General features: G+C 34.0%; 1 protein-coding gene across 2 annotated transcripts in view; it reads left to right on the top strand.

Annotated features, from left to right (window-relative positions):
• Nucleotides 1–24751, top strand: part of pbl (epithelial cell transforming 2 pebble) — a 237909-nt gene that overhangs the window by 154710 nt on the left and 58448 nt on the right. For both annotated transcript variants that reach the window (XM_090413580.1, XM_090413579.1), the window contains exons 13-16: nucleotides 165–353; nucleotides 4020–4130; nucleotides 7342–7438; nucleotides 23345–23426. In XM_090413580.1, coding sequence (XP_090269706.1) covers nucleotides 165–353; nucleotides 4020–4130; nucleotides 7342–7438; nucleotides 23345–23426 — 479 coding nt within the window. The remainder of the gene's footprint in view (nucleotides 1–164; nucleotides 354–4019; nucleotides 4131–7341; nucleotides 7439–23344; nucleotides 23427–24751) is intronic.

Below are 24751 nucleotides of genomic sequence, written 5' to 3'. Positions count from 1 at the left end.
GCCATTCTCAGAATTTTCATGTCTTGTACATTCTACATAGATATTGTGGGACTCATTTCTGTATGTTTGACAAATGCTTTAAACATTAAACTTTTACTGTTTCATAGCTAATTTTCTCTTCTCAAAAGTAGTTATTTATTGAAACTGTATTTTTTTTTATTTAGCTTTTTAAGGACCCATTGGAACAACCTGAGCAAGTTGGAGGACCTTTACTTGCTCCAACAGAAGCAAAAATAATCTTTGGGAACTTACCACCAATTTATGAAGTTCACAAAAAGATAAGGGAAGAACTTGCAGAAGTATTATACAACTGGAAAGATGATATTAGTATTGGCAATATCATTTTAAATCACGTATGACTGTTTAATATGTTTTAATACCTGTAATAGGGTTTTGTGATGAATTTGTTTTATTTTAACTATATGATTCTGTTGATTTAAAATATTGTCATTTTCTTTAAGAATACAGCAAAATTTATTGATATAATTTATTTATTGAATTATTTTGTATGCTGTCAGATCTCATACTTAGTTTAATTTTCTATTTTGATGGAGAAAAATCCATTTAGATTCAACTCTCACATTAAAAGAGAGATCTTAGTGTTTTCTGAGATTTGGGTATTATCGAAGGTAAGGAAAATTGGATTGTGCTTATTTTTGTAGGAAATGAAGACAGAACTGGAGAATGATTAATGCATTGCTTTAACTATTGATTATGGAAGATCTTGAAGCTGAAGACATTTGAGCACCTGTAAGATTTGAATTAATAGCATGAATGGAGTGTACAACAACTGTACATAGGGTTTAAACTTAGTAAATGGTCATTTATGCAGAAAAAAAAAATAGGTGAATGAAAGAACCAAGCCTACTTCAAGTGATTGTATTTATTCAAACCTTCCCATGGCATAGCATGTGTTTAGAGGTGGGCGATTTAGATTAGGCCACCTAGTAGTACTGATGCTGCATGGAGTAAGTAAAACTATTTTGTGCTTGTTCTCTGGTGAATTCTACCCTTTTATATTACCCTTTTCACCTTACCCTTTTCTTCAGATTTTTTTCTAAACTCTTAAAGTAAAAATCTGATTCTGACAACTTGTTTGGTCTGAACTCAGCTTTGCCAAATTTCTCTACAATTTTTCATATAGATAAATCTTACTTGGAATACTAAGTAGAAAAACATTGGCGGTGGTTCAAAATTTTTGTTTATATTTTGCCTAACCTTCACTGCTTCAGTATACTAGTGGAACACTAGTAGCCAGCACATTACCATCCAGATAATTAAAAGTATTTTGAAAGTTTATTTTTCGCTTGGTTAGACTATAATAAATTTAGTTTAATCCTTTATCCAAGTGTGAGCAAACAAAGTTTGCGCCTGAAAGTATCTTCAGGACTGGGGTAAGGTAGTACAACAGTAGAGTGAAAAATAAATTTTTAACATCTTTCTCTAAATCCAGATTAATTTAATAAAAAGGTGGCACACCTTTTGGCAACTTATAGGTAGAGATGACCTTGTTGTTGCTTCTGCCTGGTATCTCCACGTCTGGGCCTGGCTCCCACTGAAGAGACCTCAATAAAGGTCGAAACTAGTCTGGGTAGTGGCCCTTCCCTTAATGCATAACATTATACATATCCTTGCGGATATGTGTAATGTTTTGCATTATACATATGTTTATACTGTTTTGCATTATGGGAGATACTAAGATAGAAGTGATGTTAGCTTGCTCCACCTTTGCATCGAGTTGCCCGGTATTGTACTACCTTACCACAGTCCTGAAGATACTTCAGGCGCAAATTTTGTTTGCTCACACTTGGATAAAGGATTAAACTAAATTTATTTTAATTAAAAGTAGGAGATGCGTAATCATCATTGCCCATGGATATAATGCGTGTTGGTGTCTCATGCTTGTTTCACCATTCTTTGTCATTTCTCTTTGTACATTGGCAGATAACTCTTTCACATCTGCCCACTCTTGCCTTGGCCATCCTCTTTTATTTATACTGTACATTGTAGCAAACATCACAGATTTGATCTTTCTATTGTTATCCATTCTGCAGATATTTCCAAAAAAACTTTAGTTTCCTCATCATCAAATCCCCGACATAAATCATCATCAAATCCCTGAATTATTTGAATTATTTTTTTGCATTAGATTTTCTTTGCAGTTTAATTTGTGATACAGCTCTTTATTTGTTACTTTTGCAATTTGTAGAATCTTTCTGTAACATGTTCTTTCGAAAGCCAATGTGAATACGCACGTTTCGGCAGTCTCAGCTTTATGGGAAGGCTCACTGATTTACTTTTTCATATCTTGTCCATTCACTGTTGGTTTACTTATCCAGCTTTTGTTATCCAAGAAACATTAATGGCGGTTCAAAATTTTTGTTTATTTTTGCTATTTTGCCTAATCTCCACTGCTTCAGTATACTAGTGGAGCACCAGTAGCCGTGATGCATGATTTAGACTATAAAAAAGATCCTATCTCTTTTTTTACAGTTTAAATCATGCATCATGTTACTCCCTAGGTATATGAAGTTCCTAATCTCTCTCTCTTCTGGCTCTTGTCCATTGACCATTTGCTTTTTCATCCTCTTCTCTCCAGATATCATTGTTTTTGTTTTATTAATGTTCATTATCAATCCACATCTTTCCTTCTTCACTGAACTTCAGTACCATTTTTCTCTAATTCCTCCTCATCCTCAATAATGACTACTATCTGCAAATTGTTTATTATTTTCATACTTTGAATTGAAATTCCCTTTATATTATCCTTTGACATCCATTGTTCCTTCTAAAAGCATGATAAAGATGCTTGGGGATATATTGGATCTCCTTTGTCTCATGCCTTTTGTTGTCTGGAACCATTTTCCTATTTTTCCAGAGTTTCTCACAGCAGCCTATGCATTGTCATCAATGTTCTGCAAGAGACATCTGGTTCCTGTTTACTTTTACTCATTGAGATTTGAGTATAATCCATGCCACATTCTGATCTATGCTGTCAAAAATTTTTAGGAAATGAATAGCTGATGACAAATAAGATGGTTGTATATGAGAATCTCAACAATTCATTTGAATGAATGATATAACTGTGATCCAAGAAAGTAAGTGCAGAGTGACAACAATCTCTGTTGAGTGTATGTACATGTGTATGTACATGCATCATTACCAGCCCATTCAGAATGGAAACCTGTGAGAATATGTATATTATATATACATTCTCCTATACAATAATGACTTCAATATTATTGAAAATTGACATGTAAATGGAAGATAATGTGAAAAAGGAATTAAATTACAGAATAACAACTTACATAGGAACAAGTTATAATTTATTAACATAGAATTTTCAGCCAGGTTTTGTGACCATTCTCAGTGCATATAAGAGAAGAGAGATAGAGCGAATCAGATAATGAAATCAGTTCCCTCTCCTTTTACTTTTCACACTTTGTGTTAAGTTCTAGTTCCTGCTTTTTAAGAGCACCTGAAATTCATACATACTTGTTTTTTTTTTTTGTTTTTTTTTCAACATGAAACGCCACCATAAAATGAGACATTTTCATGTTGAAAATGTCTTGATTTGACAGGTAACCAAGTATGTTGAATTTTTAGTTAAAGGCTATATGTGGAGCTGCCAAGTTGGTGAATACAACAAACTCGGTTTTCATTTTGAGGTCTGTGGTACCATACACCAGAAGCCTTTTTAATACATTTTCTTTAAAAGTAAAATGTTGACGCAAGTAATTTAAAATAAGGTTTAGGTTACTTAGCTGTTAATTAACAAACCAGTATCATTTGCTTACATTAATGCATTTTTTACTTTTATTCATTATAATGCTTATTTATACACATGAGTACAATTAAGATAAGGATTTGCTAATGGTTTATGGCATGTTCAAAATATAAATATTTAGTTAATCATCACTAAAAGCTTGTTACTTTTAAAATTATGCTCAGTTATTCATATTGTAATCAGTTGTATTGCAAAATGATTTCAGATTTCAAATTGTTTTGTATCTTTCTAGTCTAAGGATTTGCTGAAAGCTTACCCACCATTTGTGAACTTCTTTGAAAAGAGCAAAGAAACTCTTATACGTTGTGATGTGTCCAAACCAAGATTTCATGCATTTTTGAAGGTACTGAAATGTAAAAGGTTTTAAGAATATCATGGTAGCTATGTATATAAAAATTGTATATACATGTACACGTGCAAACATACCAAATGACATGATCATATTTTTCTTTTACTCCCTTCTCTTCTTCCCAAAAATAAATTGGTTTTCAAAATAAGGGAGAGTAAAAGTTAATAATATGCCAAAGGAAGGAATGATTTAAAATATGAGTGAGACAGAGTAAAGCTTGTCTAGAGACAAACTGATTGGACTGCACTGTATACCAAATTTAGAGGAGCCATAATTGCAAATATCACTGAGTGAATTGTGTACAAGGAATGTGTTGAAGTTAGGTGAAGTTTTATTTTGTTACTTGAGGGAATGGATGTGCCAAATCAGAGATACTTGGGAGGGGTGAAATGCAGGTGAGAATGTGTGAGTGAGAATAAGAAAGATTGAATGTAGTTTTTCAAGTTGCAAATCTGAAAGCATGTATAGTAATGCCTAAAGTATTGGGAATAAAAGCAAGGAGTGTTTAACATTGCTTTGCTTGAATTGGCCATAAATGATATGCATTAGTGAGACTTGGTTGATAGAGGATATTGTATTTTCAGAGAGGACAGAGAAAGAGAGAACACGACTGGGGGAGCGGTATTGCTAATGATAAAAGGATTACAGCTAGCAAAAATAGAAGTTCTTGAGGGACACAGTGGATTTGTATTTGGCATGAGATAAAAAGTTAAGGAAAAAATGTACAGTTGGTTGCTACTAGGTTAGGAGAGCAAAGGGGGATATGGAAAATATGTATTGGAAAATTAGTTTAGTGAGCACAGGGCAAATGATCGTTATGGGCATTGGAAAGAAGGGAGAATATATTGCAGAGGAAAGGAAATGGCATTTATGTAGCTATTGAGAGATAATTGCCTACCACAGCATGAGATGGAGGATACCCATGGTTTAACAGTATTGAATCTGATGATAGCATCAGAATTTGATTGGGGAGATTGATCATGCAGTCTTGATTTGGCAGGTAACCAAGTATGTTGAATTTTCAGTTAAAGGCTATATATGGAGCTGTCAAACATTTCTCTTGTGAACGCTAAACGCCTTCAGTGGTATAAAGAGTGATGCCACTGGACAGTGAACAACTGGAAACATGTGATTTGGAGTGACGAATCACGCTTTACCATGTGGTAATCTGATGAGAGGATCTGGGTGTGGCAAATGCCTGGAGAATGATTCCTGCAAGCATGTGTAGTGCCAACTACACACGCTTGCAGGATTGATCTTCTACACTATGGTAGAAGATCAATTCGGTGATGACTGTTGTCTGTATCTGCTACCTGCCATAAAGCAATGTCTATGAGGGAATGGTTTGTGGACAATAACATTCCAGAAATGGACTGCCCAGCCCAGAGCCGTGACCTGAATCCCATAGAATACCTTTGGGATAAATTAGAATGCTGACTTTGCTCCAGATCCCGACAACCGACATAATAAACAACACTGGCTACAGCTCTTCAGGAGGAACGGGCTGTCATTCCTCCAGAGACATTCTAACACCTGGTAGAAAGTCTCCCTGGCAGAGTTAGAGCTGTCATAAAAAGCAAAGGGTGAACCCACCCTATATTAGTGTCCACTACTGGAAAGTATGTCACAAGGAAAGTCTGATTACAGTTTTGAGTAGGCGTTCGGATACTTTTGATCAGCTAGCATGTATTATGTACATGTGGTGTTATGTACATAATAGTGGATAGTTAAAGTTCAAAGGACATATTGCAAATGTCGGCAGAATGGCTCAAAGGATCCACCTTCATTTTAGAAATACATTGACAAGCAAGGATAAGGACATTTTGTTTTCTTATGAGGGCTTGATACAACTACATCTGGACTATTGTGCATAGATTTAGTTATCTGGTTACCTTATGGATTTGTAAGTGGTGAAAAGGAATCAGAGGCAAGTGGCCACAGTGGTGACTAGTACTGGTTTGTGGAGCGCTCCTTGTGATAGACTAAAGGTATGAAAGAATCATAAAGTTACCAAGGAGAATTTATAGACTAGATGCTAAAGAAATATTTCAATATATGGCTGGACAGGGGAGAATAAGGAGCCACTCTTGGAAGTTGTGTAAGTGTGTGGTTAGAAAGTGCACTTTGTCACTCTCCAAGCCAGATTTTTGACTTGGAGAGTGACAAATGAGGAATTGGTTGCCAGAGTTGGTCATGAGTACCTTAACAAGTTTAAGGTTATTTACGTAATAGGCATTATGTAAATAATCATTAGTGTGCACTTGCTACAGTGAGTTTTTGGACTGAATGAAGATACCAGCATGATAATAATTATGCATAATAAAAATAATATAATGTAATGATTATTATTATTATTATTATTATAAGCCAGTGATTTGGCTTATTGTGTATGTGTGTGTACACAGTAATATCCTGTCTTACAACGATCTGTTTATATGACAACTCTTGTCATATGAGTTTAGTTCATGCGAGCTAAACTCGTATAACACTCTTGAATTATCACTACGCCCACTTATACGACACTGCATTCACTCACACGATGTTTTTAGTGATATGCCACTCCCATGAATCAACCAATACACAACTGTGAACTGTTTGTTTACAACATCATTGCTGACTAACATCTCTTTCTGTGTTTTGGTATTTTGCTATGAATTATAAACTCTTTATAACTATTATATTTGATTATAAAATAGCATATAAAAATTCTTAGTAAGATTGCCATTACTTCCAGTGAAAAGAAGACGAGTAAACCTGTTGCAGTATACTAAGATTAAAATTTAATACATTGAGTGATAATAGGTCACAGGCTGAACTTACCTCACTTTGTTGCAGTTGTTAAAAACAAACATTAGTTCTAAATAAAGTGAAAAGTGCTACACTAGTTAATACTACAATTATCCATAAACATGACAATTTATTGCTGAAATAGAAAACTTTTAATGGTGTAGTTGACATAACTAGTTGTGATGTTCACTTAAGCCCAGCTTTCCATGAATAACTTTCATTTGCTAATTAAATGTGTGTGTGTTGTTGATTGACAATAAGCCTAACATGTAAAAGAAGGTGGGGTAGAGCTGTAATACAGATGTTAGTACACATCTGTATTACAGTTTGAATATCAATTTTAACAGCTTGATTTGTTTTAAATATTTACACCCTCTGTTTTTATATCTGTATCACTGTATTGATATATGTTTTACAGCGTTGTCAGAATAGACCAGAATGTGGAAGGGAGACATTAGCAGAACTACTCATTCGTCCTGTTCAAAGGTTGCCGAGTATTATGTTATTACTTAATGGTATGGTTGCTTTTTTGATAATATTTATTAATACTACTTCACTATACATTTCTGTTTTGCATTCTCTTATTAAGAATACTATATTGAAACAAAGAATACGATCTTGCAAATGCTATCCTAGTAAATATTGAAACAAAGAATGCTATCTTGCAAATGCTATCCTAGTAAAAACTTCTTAATATGTGTTTTTCATTCATAAACACTTTGTAAGGATTTTTGTTCAGTAAAGTGCTAAAAAGTCAAACCAAATAAGTAGAAGATATAAATCCATACTACAAGAAATAGTAGAGAGAAAAAAAAAAAAAGAAAAAAAACCTCACTACGATGTTTTGGCTCATTGTTTAATTTAATCTGAATTTGATACTGAACATAATAAAATGAGCTTCAGTCTTTATGTAGAGCCAGTATTTTGTATTCCTAAATTGTATTCTGTATTGCCTATTAACATATGATAATGATGATCAGCCTGTATTTTCACCCACTGCAGGGTGAAGGCCTCTCCCATTGCAGAAGAATCAGGTCTACTTCTCCAATGGTGACCCAGTCCATCTTGGGAGGGTGTATGAATATATATATATATATATATATATATATATACTTGTATGAATGAATGCATGAAGGTGAAAGACAATCACAAACAACATGCTCTAGGAGGGATTTGAACTTGTAGCCTCTTGGTGGCTAGAGAGTGGATGCACTAACCAGGCTGGTCAGTTACATATATATATATATATATATATATATATATATATATATACATGCTCTATGTATATAATCAACATAATCAAAAATGATGCAGTTAGGTGAGGCAGCAAGTTAAGGAAGTGGCCCACTGTTTCATCAGCGCAAGCAGCAAAAGTCAGCAGTTAAATAATGCTGCAATCTAAATAGAACTAAAAACATTGTTGTAAAGCATTGTGAGAAACAGGTGAAGCTAACCATACTTGTGCTAATGCTATATGTTCTGGACCTTGTGAAATTAATATTTAAAAAAAAAAAAGCTACAAAAAAAATCTCATCTCATGTTGACACAAGTTATCAAAATATAAACAAGTCAAAATAGTAACTTCTAAATGATGATTGAGATATTATTCATAGTTATTTTGCCACTGTGATATTATACTGGCAGTAAAGAACAAAGAGAAATTAGCTGTAGAATTAACCAGACATTAAATGTTTATATATATTTAACTGCTAAATGCAAAAATGGCCTACTGATTTGTTATCCGCATGAGTTTTATTCAAGATGGAAAATTTTATAATGTAACTTAAGTGAGGTATTTGCCTATTCTGTTTAAATAGCTTATAAAGGATTTCAAATGATTTCCAACATGTGAAAAATTGAGTTTCTTATAATAGCAGATTAGTTCATCTGATATGAACACATGCAAAGCAAAAAAAATTCTTATTGGTTACATTGTTACTGATGGTTAAAACTTGAAAGTGGCCAGATAAAAGATGTATCTGATCTTTTTCTGTTTTAAACCACTCTTTTAACAGGATTTTGAAGTCAGAAACGATTCTTATTCAGCCAAGCAAGATATAAATGAGTACATACACAACAAAAAGCAAAATGCAAGAAATATTTAAAAAGGTATAAATGGAGTAGCTTGTAGATGCCAGCTTCAGAATTAGATATACAGATGTTTACTGAGGGGGGGGAAAAGAAAATAGTATTAAAAGCAATCAAATATATGGTATAGTTGTCTGCACAGATAGACAAATAACTTGCACATAAATTTAAATTCAATTGTCCAGATCAGTGGTTCTCAACCTTTTCCCACTTGTGTACCCCTTTTAAACCAATTTCTATAAATTGTATCCCTTGTTTTTAAAATAGCTGTTTTTAAATACTGACACTTCTGTTCAGTGCCTATCTTAATGTAAATAGTGGAAATGAGGTAATTTCTGCCATTACTGATTATTTTTTCATGTACCTCTGAATGTCCCAGCACATACCCCCGGTTGGGAACCAATGGTCTAGATAAAGAAATCATGGCCTGTCCTTAGTAACTCAGCATGTGACCTTAGAGAGAAATGTAAGAATTCACATCTGTTGAAGAGTAACTAAACAAAATTCTTGTTGAGAAATTCCCAGGTATAGCTTCATCATATTGTAAAAGCAATCATGCTTATTTGGCATGAATATACTAACTTTGTTCTTCCAATTTTCTCAAGATCTTGTAGCTTTGTGGATTTATTGTTGTCCTTTCCATTATTATACAGGCCCAGTAAATGGCATCTCTTTCAAGACGGTGTGCACTTTCCACAGAAGATAGTTTGTAACTCCAGTCCTTAGTGATGTAGGATAGCAACATTCCATATCCAGAATTTTTATTTTATGGCCATAATGAGGGACCCAACTTTTTTCCTAGTAATAATTTTGCAAAGGAAAGTATTGCCTTTCACTAATGTCAAAACAGTTGAGAAACTTCCAGTGCCATCTTTCATTCCATTAGTCACTGATGTGGTATCCAACATATACACTCATTATTGTACCCAACAGTTTGGATAACCTGTGCTACTAATCCAATGTTCAGTTTCAGCACTTTTGATATGACTCCTATTTGCTGATCTCCACTTAACTTCTCAGCTTTTTTCTTCTTTTCATCAAAGATTAGACATTTGCATTTTCTGGCTTCACTAGTCTTTCTATTTTGCACCTGTTTCTCCCCCCCCCCTTCGGCTATATTTATCCACTTTTTCTGATAGACTGTGGATATCTTTCATTCCTAAATAAATGCTCTTTTCATTTCTTTCTATATTTTCTGATCTTTTCATTTTTGTTGTAAATATCTAACTCTCTTCCTTTGTCTTCACCTTTTTTTTTAAGGTCCAATTTTGTGCAACTTTTAATTGCTCTTAAAAATCTCATTTCTGCTTCTTGTTTGTTACTTTTACCTTTGTTTTTAACAGTCCATATTTCGAAACCATATAATAGAGTAGGTGTGGCCATGACTTTAATATTTAAGTTGGGTTTCTCATCTTGTTTTTTTTTTTTTTTTATTCAGTGTCCATTTAATTGTTCCACAGATTTTCTCAAATTTCTTTACTTTATTTTATTTTTTTATGCCATGACGTGTTTTCTTTAGTGAAATTTTTAAATTGTATTTTTTACTAATTTTGTTTAATTCCTAAACTGATTTTTGAAGATCATTTCATTATCTGGCATTCTTTTGATAATAGTTCTTCTCGTTCACAGGATTTTTAATGTTTTTACCACCCATGAAAGGTTATTTACAAAGCTATTGTACATTATGTACCATATGGGTGGGCTAAGGATTTTTTTTCTATTTTTAGCAGTTTTAATTTATTTTTTACATAGTCTGGTAACTCTGCTCTAGAGACCAAACATGGAACTTTTTCAAGTCACTTCAGACCTCCAATAAACAGATAGGAAGGCAGGGAGAAGAGGTGGTTTCACATCAAGCGATGAAAGACGATCGCAAACATCCATGTCCACAGCAGGATTGAAACTCACAGGCTGTTGGTTGGAGAGTAGGTACACTAACCACTTGGCCAACCAGGCCAGCAAAATTGGTTTTATCATTTGTTTTCAATATTTTAATAATTTGATCAATATACATAGTGAATAGAGTTGGAGTAAGACAGGGATAAACTATATCCCTGTCTTACACCTTGATTAATTTCAATTTCTTCTGCTAATTTATTACCTAATTGTAACTTTATTTTTGTTTCTTTATATAAACTTTTGTATAGTTTGTACCAAATGTAATGGAGATCCTTGTTTTTTCATTATACTCCCTAATTTTTCTCTGTATTTTATCAAAAGCCTTTCTGTTAATCTATAAAGGCCAAATAAGTCTCCAAATTAAATTCTCATCTTTTTCTCAATAATTTGTTTTAAAACATAAATATTGTCTTCTGTATATGATCTTCCATGTCTGAAATCATTTTGTTCTTCCAAGAGTAGATTGTTTGCAATATTTCTTGTCTTATTCAAAAGTTTACTGTATATTTTGTAACCTGCATTTAATAAACTTATTCCTCTGTAATTTCCACAATCATCTTTATCTCATAAGTATACATATAACCTCAGCTTTTGACCAGTCTGATGGAACCTCACATTTCCTCTAACAGTTATTTATTAACTTTAAGAATCTTTAATGTAATTATTCTCCACCATATTTACAAAATTCTGTCTTTATGCTATCTAATCCAAATGATTTTATATTTTTTGATACATTTATTTTTTCTTTTTCCACTCTAATTGGTTCTGTACAGTACTAATTTCATTATTATTTTCTATTAATAAATTTTGGTCATACCATAAATTCTTATAATATTCTGTGCTATATCTCTTTCTTCATTGTTTAATTTCCTTAATATTTTGTAGGCTATATCTTGTCTTCCATGTATATCTTCTATCAGTGGTGCACTCAGGATTTAGTGGGGAGGCGAGCACTCAAGATTTAATCTTGGGAGTTGAGTAGATGATTTGAGAATACACACTACACATTGCCTATGACTGTGATCTCTTCTGTCTTGGCTCGGGCAAACAAAGTAGGGATCGGTCCGTCCGAGCACTACGTTCACCTTGCGTTCATTCACAGCAGCCATGATTCCCGAGAGCTATAGGGTATTCCCACCTTATGTGACCGCTAATTCATAAGTAGTATAGAAATAGAAGACATGACACAACATAAATAAAAAAAAATGAATTTTAATTAGGATTTCTAGTGTTTTTTTTTTTTTTTTTTTAGGAGGGGAGGACAGGGCCCCTCCTGGGTGTGCCACTGTCTTCTATTTTATTGATAAAACTATCCCAAGATCTTGGTGAGCTTTCTTTATTATGATTTTAGCTATATTTCTTCTGTTTCCTTTGTATATTTTAGAAGGATTGATTTGTATACCACTTATTTTGCTTTTATTGCATTTTCTATATCTGTGTTCCAAATATTTAATGTTTTTCTTTTTAATATTTCGTTTCTTTCAGAGCACTTCAGAAGCTGCTTTATGAATTATCTTTATTGAACTTTAACAGTCTTCATTTTCCCAGCTTTCTGCTTCTGTGAATTATCATAGCTTTTGGTTGCTTAATTAATGTGAACTCTGCTATCACTGTTTCCTGTTCCTCTTACCATTTTTGTGCATCAAAAATTTGATTACAGTGTGTTAAGCTTTGAACTTGTGAAGAATTCTTTCATGTATGCTGTAACATGATCATACAATGTTATTTTTGAAATGCCTCTGGTACATATGAGCATGAGGAATATTTTATCAATATATGTGGAACTACAAGGCAGATGATTATGACAAGCTTAAGAGGAAACTTCAAACCATGCCATGACATAAAAACCTAGCAAAAATATTAAATAATTTATATATGATCTTTACATCCTACCCTGATGTGTTATGAGACGTAAAATGAAATACCAAGATGTAGAGCCTAACAGGCTTGAATTTGAAAGATTAGTAACATATAATGAGGATATTAAATATGTAATTTTAAAACCAAATAAATGAAACAAAAGTTTTAAATTTTACCAGAAAGTTTATAAGAATAAACCTTTGATGTGGGTATAATTACCTTGACTTGCCCTGCTAAAGATGGACTGTGTCCAAGAGCCCATATTTGCCTTTTATTTGTGCATTTTATTTGTGCATTGATTAGGTTTAACTCGTCTGACAGCTATTTTGAACTGTTGGCTCTCATCAGAGACCAGGCAGAAACCTAAGAGGACAGTAGCCCTCTGTCAATACCACAGCATTCCCCATATTAGAGTTAGATTCTTTATAAAATATATAAGTATATACTTTTATAAAATATATAAGTGTATAGGTATAATACCAAGATATAGAACCAAAAAAAAGCTTCAGTTTGGCAAAAAATAAGACGGCATTCCAAAATGTTAATACATGCAGCTACGTATACCTGCAGTGCAAGTGATCTTGAAACAAGTCTCGATGTGTTCTTTCATCTCTTCACTACATTTTGGTACACAGTAGTGCATGATTGAAGTTTTATATCTCATGTTACAGCATACTCAATGGACATGACTTTTAAAAATTTTAAAGCATGTAAACAATGCACAGTAATCATATTTTCCACACACAAAAATGTGTTATTGAAATTTACTGCCTGTTTCCAACATTGTTAGCTGTGTGATTAACATATCTGCTCTCCATCCAACAGGCTGTGGATTTGAATCCCACTGTTAGCATGGATGTGGATGTTTATCTTTACCATTAAGTCATCATCAAATTCCTCACAAGATTCCAACATTATCAGATCTTATATTTCTATCATCTAAGGCAATTTGTACCGTATCAATCTACCTATATCTTGATCTTCCTCTGGGTTGTTTTCCTGTCAACCTGGCAGAGAACACTTGTTTTGCTAATCTTTCCTTGCCCATTCTGTTTAAGTGACCATACCACCTGAGATAAGTTCTGCTAACGCATTCCTGTATGCTGACAATATCAAGTTCTTTCCTAATATCCTCATTTTTAATATGATATTGCCATCTGTTCACGCCTCTAATCTTTCTCAGGACTCTCATATCTGCGGTCTTTGGTCAAGTGTTTTACTTCTGACCCAGCTCTCAGATCCATAAGTTAAAACTGGTTTGAACACAGTCTTGTATACAACTAACTTAGTGTTCCGACTAATTTCTCTCTTATTCCAAATGAATTTATTCAATTGACTTCCTACCATACCAGCTTTGTTGATTCTGTTGTGTATTTCCATATTTAATTTACCATTTTCACTAAAAATCATGCTTAAGTAGCTGAAAAGTTTTACTTGTTCCACAGGTTCTCCGTTCAAAACACAGTTGACATTTTCAACGATTCTACCTATTTTCATTGTCTTTGTCTTTTTATTGCTGACCTTCATACCACGTCTCTTACAACAGTTATTCGATTTAGTCAGGGAATCTTGCAGACTTGTAGTGGATTTATTTAGAAGTATAACATCGTCTGCATAAAGCAAAGAGCTGACATTAATATCTCCAATTCTGCTATCACGTATAATACCACTTTCCTTCATAATGTGATCCATATAGGTAATGAATAACAGAGGGGATAATGTACATCCTTGTCTCACAACAGATTTAACATTAAACCATCTTCCTGTACTTCAATTCTAACTGCTGACTTGCAACTTAAATAAAGACTAAGTATTGCTTGATATAATTCCCCATTGACACCATATAACTGTACCGTATTGAATAGCTTCTCTCTTGGCACCTTTCATATGCCTTTTCCAAATCGACAAAACTTAAATATAGATCTTTGTTATATTCCCATGCTTTCTCAACTATTTCTCATAAAGTGAAGATCTGATCCTGAGCCTCTATTTGGCCTCAATCCATCTTGTTCTTCACCAAGCTTTTTTTCCACAATTCTTCTCAACCATTTCTCAAGTATACTGGCATAAATCTTTCCCAGAACACTCAGTAGGGAAATACATCTGTAATTCTCATATTCAGTTTTATTTCCCTTTTTATATATGGGTACTATTAGAGTTCTACTCCTATCATCGGGAATTCGCCCCTCTGTCCAGGCCTTCTGAACTATGCAGTGCAGCCACTGTAAGACTTTTATACCACCATACTGCAGCAATTCTGGTTGAATATCATCTACTCCTGCTGCCTTTCTACATTTCAAGCCTTTGATGGCTTTTTCTACTTCAAGTATGGATATGTATTTCTGACTGCATGCCTGGTTAGTGTTTTTTACCGCTGTGCTGTCCTCACTGCTTGTTTCATTTAGCAATTTTTTGAAGTAATTACTCCATACTTTAAGAATATCTTTTTCTTCCGTTTTCATGTCACCTTTATCATCTCTAACTCCTTTTACATCACACTTTCCTCCATTTCTAAGTTTCTTCAACAGCCTCCAGAATATCTTACCACCTTCTTGATATTTATTTTCTATATTCTTGCCAAAGTTCTCCCATGACTTTTGTTTAGCTAGTTTTACACACTGTTTAGCTTTCTTACATTTGTCTCTGTATTCTCTAAGAGCACAAGCTGACTTATTTGCCAGGAACTTTTGATATGATTTCTTCTTTTTTTTCACTACCTCTTTAACTTCCTGTGTCCACAATGGAGTCCTGATTATTCTATCCTTGCAGACAACCTCACCACATGCCTCTGGCTGAAATCAGTGAGGGTTTTCTTCAAGGTTTGCCACTGAGTCTCAAAGGTTTGGTTCTTGTTCTCAAACTATTTCATTTTTTCTTCAATAATCTTTGTGTATTTTAGTCTACAGTTCACATCTGAGAGCTTCTCAACTTTTATTCGCTTTAAAACTTTATTACATGTCATTCCTTTCAATATGAAATTCAATTTTATCCTGCTCAAGACTAAATAGTGATCACTTCCAATTTCAAATCCTCTGTGCGCTCTGGTCTGCTGCACCAGGGAGAAAATATCACTATCGATAATAACAGAGTCAATGGGACTTTTCTTATTCCTTGCCACTTCTCTCCATGTGAATTTGTGCACATTTTTATGTTGAAATGTGCTGTTAGTAATAACCAGTCCTTGTCCTGAGCAGAAATCCAGGTATTTGCCATTATTATTAGCTTTGCTCTTTTCTCCAAATTTTCTCATGTATGTCTGACAATCACTTCCTACTCTGCTATTTAGTTGGCCAACAAGGAACAACTTTTCCTTTTTCATTGTGTCAGTAGCTTTCTCCAGAGCCTCAAAAAATTCCTCGACTTCTACCTTAGTAGAGCCTTCTGTGGGACCATAGGCACAAATAAGTCTCATTGTCCAGTTCCTCATTCTGATATTTGCCCACATTATTCTACTTGAGACTCCTGCCATTCATGTATTTGTGTTGAATACTATGGCTACTCCTTCTTTTCCTTGATTGTCATTTCCTAAATATAACATTTTGTATTTATTGCTCGGAAAGATCTCACCAGTTTTTGTCGTTTTTGTTTCAGTCACCCGTATTATGTCGATCTGGTACTCATCTAATTCCTCAGCTAGCTCCATTTTTTTTGCCATTCAGGCTTCTTATGTTGATAGTACCGATCTTTACATCTGGTGATGTTGAGTTGGGGTGCGATTTCAGATTCATTCCATTAGCTGACTTTTTGCTGTTCACCCTGATTCCCTGGCGAAAACAATGGGGGGACCTTGTTTAACTGGGCGACACCCCAGCCAGCATGAAATTTTATCATGTTGTACCATCATTTCAAGTTGGAGATGAATTTCATCACCCACTGTGGCATCATCACCCGTATTTATTGGCTGTCTGAAGTGGGTGGAAAGAAACAAGAAAATGTTTATGGCAAATTTGATATCATTTACAAAGCTAGAAACCTCAACTGATAATTTCCAGAAGCAGAAAGCTGAGAAATTAATTGGTGAAAATCAGTGAATTAGCCAGTGAACAGTAGTTCTGAAACTGAATGTTAGATTAGCACCATCATTCAAAGTGTTGTAGAACTTTGCTACAGTAGAACAGTGCACATGCCTGCTTCCACATCATTTCACTTGCGAAATGAAAGAAATGAGACTGGAAGTTTTTTCTCAGCTGCTATGATATTATTGAAAAGAAGGCAATGCTTTCCTTCATAAAATTGTCTCTGGAAAAGAAAGTTGCATCCAACCCCAAAATGAAAATTTGGATGGGATGCTTCAATTTTACATCACCATGGACCAAAGAATTCAGAACGTGATCTCCTGTGGAAAGTGTACGTTTTCTTTCTCTTGGGACAGTAATGGTTTTATTCAGGACTATGGTGGAATGGACAACAATAAATCCACAGAGCTATGCAAAAAAATAAGAAATTAACCATGTTCATGCCATCAAACAGCCATTGCTTTTGCAATATGATATGAAGCCATACCTGGATATGCTCACTTCAACATCACTTGAAAATATTGGATTTGAAGTTATGGAACAGCCTTTCTTTTTCTCTGATTTCTCGTTCCATCCAACTTGGGCTATTTCCTAAATTAAGACTATCTCAAGGATATCCATTTTGGAAATGAATGTATTAAAGCAGAGATGAAAAAATAGTTCTAAAAACAACCCAAAGAGTTTTGCTTCATCTTGACAAGCTTGTTATGTTGTAATTCTAGTAGCAAGGCTTATACATTGGTCATACATAACTGGTAATTAGCTTACGGAATTAACAACGCATATAAAGGATATTAATTAAAGGCAACTTTAATGAATAACTTCAATATTTCGGCAACGTCACGTTGCCATCTTCAGGAACATAAAAATATGGTATGTGCATGCAGGCACTAACAAAAGGAAATGAGGAAGAAGGCAAGAAACTAATATTGTGCCTAAAATCCTCATGGTGCCCTCTGGCAGGCTAATTGGGTTGTCTTGGCCATTGGGCTGAAGTTCTCATAATGTAAGTCTCCCAAATTTGGGGTAGTTTCATGCACCCAAATTTGTTGAGGTTTGGAATGTTTTTTAGAGCTGCTGATGATTCCTTAAATAATCTTTTGTACTTAAACTTGCTGCGGTGTATTATTTTAGTTTTCTTCCAACGAATTCTATGGCGGGTATCTATCATCATCCCCTACATCCAGGGCTCCTCTGAGAAAATAACCAATATCCTCAAAAAATATGACCTGACTTCTTGTTATAGACCATATAAAAAGTTGGCATCCCTTATCCACTCTACCAAAGACCAACCACTTCCCCTAGACCTACCTGGTGTATACCAGGTCCCTTGCAGCTTCAAATTGTCCTACTTTGGCCAAACAGGCAGGACAGCAAATATCAGGATTTCAGAACACAAAGACTACATCCGGTTTCACTAGTACAGCCACTCTGGGCTGGCAGACCATGCCTTAGATACCCACCATAGAATTCGTTGGAAGAAAACTAAAATAATACACCGCAGCAAGTTTAAGTACGAAAGATTATTCAAGGAATCATAGTAGCTCTAAAAAAACGTTCCAAACCTCAACAAATTTGGGTGCATGAAACTATCCCAAATTTGGGAGACTTACATTATGAGAACTTCTGCCCAACGGTCAAGACAACCCAATTAGCCTGCCAGAGGGCACCATGAGGACTTCGGGCACAATATTAGTTTCTTGCCTTCTTCCTCATCTCCTTTCGTTAGTGCCTGCGTGCACATACCATATTTTTATGATCCTGAAGATGGCAACGTGGCATTGCCGAAATATTGAATTTATTCATTAAAGTGGCCTTTAATTAACATCCTTTATATGCGTTGTTAATTCCGTAAGCTAATTACCAGAGTTGTTATGTTGTAGAGAAAATGTATTGAAAGGAAGGGAGATTATGTTGAGAAGTAGTGTATAAAAATAGAGACTTCAGACTATCTTTTTGATTTTTTCACTGACATGTCACTTTTGGGTGGGGAACTATTATGACTAGAGATGACTTTCAGAATATCCCTCATGCATAGCCTATGTCTATCAATTGCATGTAGTGAAAATAGCCTTCAGGATTAACACCTTGCCACTTCTATATGAGACTGGCTAAGTGATTTCGGCTGAAAAGTATTTATAAAGGGTTTTTGTGTCCTAGATGATATCTGAATCCAAGTGTTTTCAGCTATAAGGTGTTTTGAACTATGTACTGTAAGCTACATCAGCTCTAAATTCTTCATGTCTTGTATTCTTTTCCAACTTTAGTTTCTCAAGAATTGTTTATTTTCCAACAAATTTTGCATTCTTATATCTGTATATTTTTTAAGAACATGCTGACCTGATCTTCAAGTTTTTGAAAGCAGTAGTTTCATAATGCATGTTGTAGATTATATTTGTTGTTTATATTTATAATTGTTTATAAGCAACTATATGTATGGTTGTTTATATTTTATGCAAGTCATTGGTAAGAAATACGTTGAACATGGTCCTATACTCAATGCATATCATGTTTATTTTCAAATCTTCTGGACATATTTGACTCATTAACTTTACTAAATAACTACTGTAACAAATTTGACATGGAAATAGAATAATCAAGAGTATGAATGTAGGTAAGAAATAAAAACAAATTTCATTCTTAATAATATCTGAGACTTCCAGGGGAGTCAAGGACTCATCAAGCAGGAGTATACATCACCTAAACCAGCTGTCATACTTTCCCTTAAATTTATTTACATTAGATGTGCTCACTACTTCAACAGGCAAACTGTTCTACTTACTCACTGCTTTGTGAAAAGAAAATCTAGCTCTTATCCTTTTTTTAAAAGCAAACAAACTTAACTTCCATGAATGTCCCTCCATTCTCTCCCCACCTTCCATATAACAGAAATTTTCATCAGATGATATCCTACACTGGTGTCCAAAAGCTAAGGACAAACTACATTTTTACCTGTCGTCATCATTAATTTCCTGATATATACCCCCAAAGGGTGTTCAGGTTACTATGAGTGTGTTTAATGAGTGCACTATGCACTACATGATTAAGTTTACATTATTATTAATCTTCTATCAAGAATTTTCCTTCAAATCAATCTATTACTTGTGAGCCCTCCAACATTGTCATATCTAGCATTTCATTAAGAAATTTTTACCTGTATGTGAAAAAATTTTCATGATTACAGCCAAATGTAGACATAAATTTATTGCCAGCATGCTAATAAATTATATTGCACAAAAAATGTTATGAATTTCATACAAATGAAATCGCAATACATTTTTGGCAAAAGTTATAAATTTCTTAAGGACGTAGTTAAAGGAATTAATGTACACTGCTTATAGAAAACTGTGCAGAGAGAGACATATCAGTATGGAATATGTACATCCCAAACTGTGATGCAGTTCTCACAATGTCGTATGCCATGCTTAGCACCAAGTGATTCAGGAGTTCTTGAGGCAAACTGGTCCACTCCTCCTTCAGAGCAAGGATAATACCTTTTTTTTTTTTTCTGGAGGGGAATTTCGAGCAGCAGTCCATCTCTATTGCATTCCAAATGTTTTCTATGGGGGGGGGTTGAGATCTGGGGAGTGTGCTGGCCACACGATTCAGTTAATATCCTCAGTCTTCAGAAGTATCTCCACTGCTGATGTACAATGTTATGTGGCTTTGTCATCCATAAAAATGACCCCATCACTCGTATTATCTCCTTCAAGAACATTCTCGCAATGATAAGCAGTACCACTTTCGTGTCTAATCAAGTGTCTAGAATCAGAGGAAAGACTAAAACGATTCTCATTTGTAAAAAGTACATTAGTCCATTGGTCGTTTTTTCCAATTTTTATGGCCACAACACAACTGAAAATGTGTTCTACAATGAGCTATGGATAAAAGGATGCAGACTACAGGCATGTAGACCTACTTGTCGCAGACATCTTGCCACAGTTTGTCAAGATATCTGTGTACCTATGCTTGAATGGAGCCGACTTGCAAACTGATCTGCCATGTTGCGTTGATTATATTTTGCTGTTGTTACCAGAAATCTGTTTCTCATGGTAGAGTGAGGGCAACCTCTTAAATGTCTGGAATACATTCCATTTGTTTGAAATGCTGTCAAAAGCCTGGATACAATGCTACATGAGATTCCAAACACTGCAATATTATTATCAGATTTCTTCAAGTTTTCCAATAATTTTTACCTGTGTGAAATCATCTGGATGTCTTTGAGACAATCAAGGACATCCAAGTTTGCAACTTTATTCCTTCACGAAAAGAGCTTCCTTCAAACATAATTTGCTTAGTGTAGCCTTTTATCCCATTGAGTGCTATCACATTGCATGCATTTCAAAAATTTGAATGTGTACCATCTTTCTACTTGAAATTGTCAGTTATACAAATTGCAATTTGTATAACTTGTGACAATTTGCAGATCCAGGTGGACCTGGATCTGCAAGTTGCCACAAATGCATAGCCACTAGGCTAACCACACAGAAACTGACATCAGAAAATATAATTTAAAAACAATTTAGAACATAACAGAAAACACAAAACAAAAAAATCTGAAAAATGATCAAACAAGGATTACAATTGAAGGAAAAAATGAATTTCAAAATTGAGAAGAAAGAAGGAATAGTCAGATACAATAGAGAAGAAATAATAACTGTGTAGCAAGTTTTATACATATCTATAAACAGGCAAGAAAACAAATATGAATCCTCTACTATATTTGGATGAGGCTGATACAGAACTACCTATTGTAGTGGAAGAATTATAGAAAGCCCTGAAGTCAGCAAAGCATCCTGGAGAAGATGGTATATTACTAAAACACACAAAATCAGGAAGTTCAGAGTTTCATAAAGTGATATTGGATGTATTCAATGATATTTTAACCATGCAAAAACATTCCAGTGCAGTGACATAAAATCCTTGATTTATTCTATCTTATTAATTAATTAATTTATTTATTACTTATTTATTCTATTTTTTTATATATAAAGGACAGCAGAGATGATATCAATAACTATAAGCCAATCAGTTTGCTATCACAATTGTACAAAATGTTTATATCCATTACGTTAAATAGAATTGCAAGATTTTTGGATGATGCACAGCCATATGAACAAGCACGATTCAGAGCAAGATTCTCCATGATCATATCCACACTGTTAATCAAGTCAGAAAAAGCAAATGAATATAATCTGCACGCATATTCAGCATTTGTAATTTCGGAAAAGGCCTGTGATTCTCTATATCAGTCAGAAATAATAAACAGCTTAAAACAATAAGCCATCCCAGCAAAATATATCAGATTATTAAAAATTGTACATCAGAACTTAGCCAGTATAAAGTTAGAACATCAAGGAAAGGAATTTGGTTTTGGGAGAGGAGCAAGTCAGATAACCTATATCACCCAAATTGTTTTCTACTACATTAGAAGTCTTTAAGAACATCTCATAGGAAAACTATGGAATTAGCATCAATGGAAAAAATCTCAATTACTCATGTTTTGCAGATGTTCTTTTAGAAAAAAATAAAGACACTCAGGAAATGCCAAACTGCCTTGACAGGGAAAGTGGGATGAAAGGTTTAAAGGGTTTTTTTTTTTTAATGTAACTAAAAACCAGAAGATGACCATTTCGGATCACATCAAACTAAAATTAACAGATAATCATATCAAATCATATAATATCATTTACCTGTATACCTAAAAAGAAAGCTCTTTAATATATGCATTATTCCAGTGTTTACCTATGGAAGCAAGACATGGGCAGTGACTAAAAAACAGAAAGACTGTGTGCACGTGCGCCACCTGCTCCAAAGAGCCTTGGAGAGAAGAATGCTCCACATAACAATAGGGATAGAATAAGAAAGACTAGAATTAGAGAGATACTGCAGTAGAAGATATTGTGAAGTACTGTAAAGCATGTAAATAGTTGGACTAGCCTATTAGTTGATTGCCAGATGAAAGGTGGACAAATTTAAGCACTAAGTGAAGGAAAGGTTGCCTAATAACAAGATGGGGGATGGTCTGCAGCAAAGGTTTTAAATTATATGGTTGTTGATATTGGTTAAAGGCAGAACTGGAAAGTTAAGGGGAAGGCCTGTAACCAGCAGGGAATGGAAAGAGGCTAAAGAAGAAGAAAGAACACTAGTAAATATCACAGCTATGTTTATAGAATGTTCTTCAAAAATTAGCAATCTTAATTGGTTTCTTAATTTCTTTTTATAGAATGTTCTTCAAAAATTAGCAATATTTTCTTTGGACAAGTTTATATGATCAACTTTAAAATATTGAAAATAATATGATTCTGCAAAATATTGTTTGCATATATGTACTTAATTGTTGATTCAGTAACTTAATTTCATTAATCAGAAAACATTTAAAAAGTTTGTTTTAGCTTCTACAATACTAATGTGCTGTAGTTTTACTACCTTTTGGTTCTTGGATTCACATAAAAATTCACTCACTAATTAAAACATGCAAGTATATAGTTAAGCATACATTTAAAAGCAATTTTTTTATACCAGTTCACTATAATAAAATTTAACTAACCATTTCAGATATTCTTAAGCATACTCCCAAGAATAATCATGATTCTCAAGCTCTTGAAGAAGCAATAAAGTCTTTAAAAGAAGTTATGACGTAAGTATAAACTATTTTAGGGATATAATTTTTTGTTCTAAATTTTATTTAGTAGAGCATGGAATGATACCAAGGAATATATCGTTTGTTATTGTATTCTCCAGAATTTTCTTTCATCCCATCAGAAAAATCCCCACCTTTCTTACTACTAAAGACAAACTTCCAGCTATAAATCTATAAATTATTCAGACATCTATCAGATTCCTTGCTCTTGTGGGTTATCTTATTTTGGACATACTAGAAGATCTGCTTTTTTCACATATAAGAACACAATTCTTATATTAAATACCATGAGCCTGAACAGTCTGAACTTTTAGAACAGGCCATTGAACGTAATGTCAATGTCCTAACTGAAACAGATCTATTGGTCTACGTCTGTCCCCTTTGTAGGAGATAGTGGGAGGTTTTTTTAGAATTGTTTGTTGTTGTTTAATTGCCATTCTGTGATCTTGTACTGATGGTGCCTATGATACTTAGGCAAAAATTTTACAGTAATAAAGTTTTTACATGAGTTGTCCTCCATCTTTAGAATTCTTTTGACTATGCCAACTCACAGTATTCCATTATTGAAATGAAAAAAAAAAAAAAAAAGCAATGAATTTTATAATGGTTTGTCAAAATATAGACATGTAGACCTAACCTTGTCTTTCTTGACTAAACCTCAAATATCAAATTCAGTAACCATTGTACTGAAAAACATTTTGTACAATTTCTTCTGCAACAAAGGAGGCACCTATGCTTTTGCACAATCCAGTGTCCTGTGCCAGAGAATGCCAAATCTAGGATCTATTAAAACTATTTTTATGAAGTGCCTCAGACATAGGGGGATGATAATAGCATTACTAAAGTCTTTCTGAAGAGAAGATTGAGAATAGGGAGAAGGATCTATTATTATTATTTTTTTTTTTTTTTTTTTTTTTTTTTTTTTTTTTTTTTTTGATACTGTGAGAACTAGTCATAGATAAGGTGTGTAGGTGAAATATTGGTGGTATTAAATAATATTTTAATTTTTTTTTTTTTTTTTTTTTTTTTTTTTTTTTTTTTCCAGTGCTGTTTCACTCCATTAAGCTTCTAACATGAGTCTCTCCCAGCACTTAAGCCTTAACACATGGAGATCCACAGTGCTCCTCACATGTCACCCAACTCTGGACACTTGCCATGTAAAGTTTGGAGAAATCTGTGCTGCTGCTGCACTTGACAATTCCAAGGCATTTCATAGTTTTGCACCAAGGACTTCTCAGCAAATTGCTGCCTTATAGTCTGCCCTTCTCGGCTTGCAACAAGATTGCCAGTTTTCTCTCGGATCATTCACTACATGTAATTTT

Source organism: Typopeltis vanoorti, chromosome 24 (assembly GCF_054136105.1).
Source record: "Typopeltis vanoorti isolate ZY-2024b chromosome 24, IOZ_Tvanoo_1.0, whole genome shotgun sequence".
Taxonomy (NCBI): domain Eukaryota; kingdom Metazoa; phylum Arthropoda; class Arachnida; order Uropygi; family Thelyphonidae; genus Typopeltis; species Typopeltis vanoorti.
The sequence above is the reverse complement of the archived record's forward strand: the minus strand, read 5'-3'. Positions and strand labels throughout refer to the sequence as shown.